General features: G+C 40.1%; 1 protein-coding gene across 1 annotated transcript; it reads right to left on the bottom strand.

Annotated features, from left to right (window-relative positions):
• Window positions 1–744, bottom strand: LOC136228066 (17.8 kDa class I heat shock protein-like). The gene has a single exon (XM_066016902.1). The coding sequence runs from the start codon at window positions 640–642 to the stop codon at window positions 166–168; it is 477 nt and encodes a 158-aa protein (XP_065872974.1). The 5' UTR covers window positions 643–744; the 3' UTR covers window positions 1–165.
• Between the last annotated feature and the right edge of the window lie 223 nt (window positions 745–967).

Raw genomic sequence — 967 nt, forward strand, 5'->3', positions numbered from 1 at the left:
TTAGAAAAAAAAAAGCTCTTAATTTTATTAAGAAGAAAGCAAAGGAAACTCAACGATACATTCCAAGAAAACTCCAAATTGAACTCAATTACACAACTCAGACTAACAAGCACACCAAACTCATTATCCCGGAACACAAAGCATAACGGATAATACAAGTGTTAATTAGCCAGAGATGTCAATGGCTTTAACATCAGGTTTCTTGACTTCCTCTTTAGGCACCGTGACTGTCAAAACTCCATTCTCCATACTTGCCTTCACCCCATCGGTCTTTGCATTTTCCGGCAGCCTGAACCGCCTCAAGAATTGGCCATTGGATCTTTCAACTCTATGCCACTTATCATTCTTCTCTTCTTTCTCTTTGCTTCTCTGTCCGCTTATCTGTAAAACCTGACCTTCTTCAACCTCCACTTTCACTTCTTCTTTCTTCAAACCTGGAAGGTCTGCTTTGAATATGTGAGCTTCCGGTGTCTCCTTCCAGTCAATTCGTGTGTTTGCAAACGCCGTTGTGTCGTTCGATAGCTCCGATCGAGGGACTAGGGAGGCCATCGGGAAGTCCTCGAAGGGATCCCAGACTTCGAGAGAGAATGGATCGAACATGTTGCTTCTCCGGCCGCCGAAGATGCTCGGAATGATCGACATTTTGATTTTTTGGATGGTTTATTTGTTTTGCTGAAAATGGATATTTTGATATATCTGTTTTTTGGTTTGGAGAGTGGAGATGGGAAAGAGGTATTTATAGGAAAGGGAAGAAGATGGAGGATTTCCATATGATTTAATGAGAGAGAGTTCTTGATGCTTCAAGAAGATGAAGAAGACACCTGATCTTTCTCGAATGTGGAAGAAATATCAAGTAAATGCATAAATGGGCTTACTTATCTCTTGTTTTAAAAAAACTGGGCTTGCTTTCATCATTAAAAAAAAGGTAAATAATTTATTAGTCCCCCAGTTTTTACCTAACACACTG

Source organism: Euphorbia lathyris, chromosome 4 (assembly GCF_963576675.1).
Source record: "Euphorbia lathyris chromosome 4, ddEupLath1.1, whole genome shotgun sequence".
NCBI lineage: Eukaryota > Viridiplantae > Streptophyta > Magnoliopsida > Malpighiales > Euphorbiaceae > Euphorbia > Euphorbia lathyris.

Bases quoted from the DNA above. Each gene is read 5' to 3' on its own strand.
- LOC136228066 (XM_066016902.1), bottom strand. From the start codon at position 642: ATGTCGATCATTCCGAGCATCTTCGGCGGCCGGAGAAGCAACATGTTC.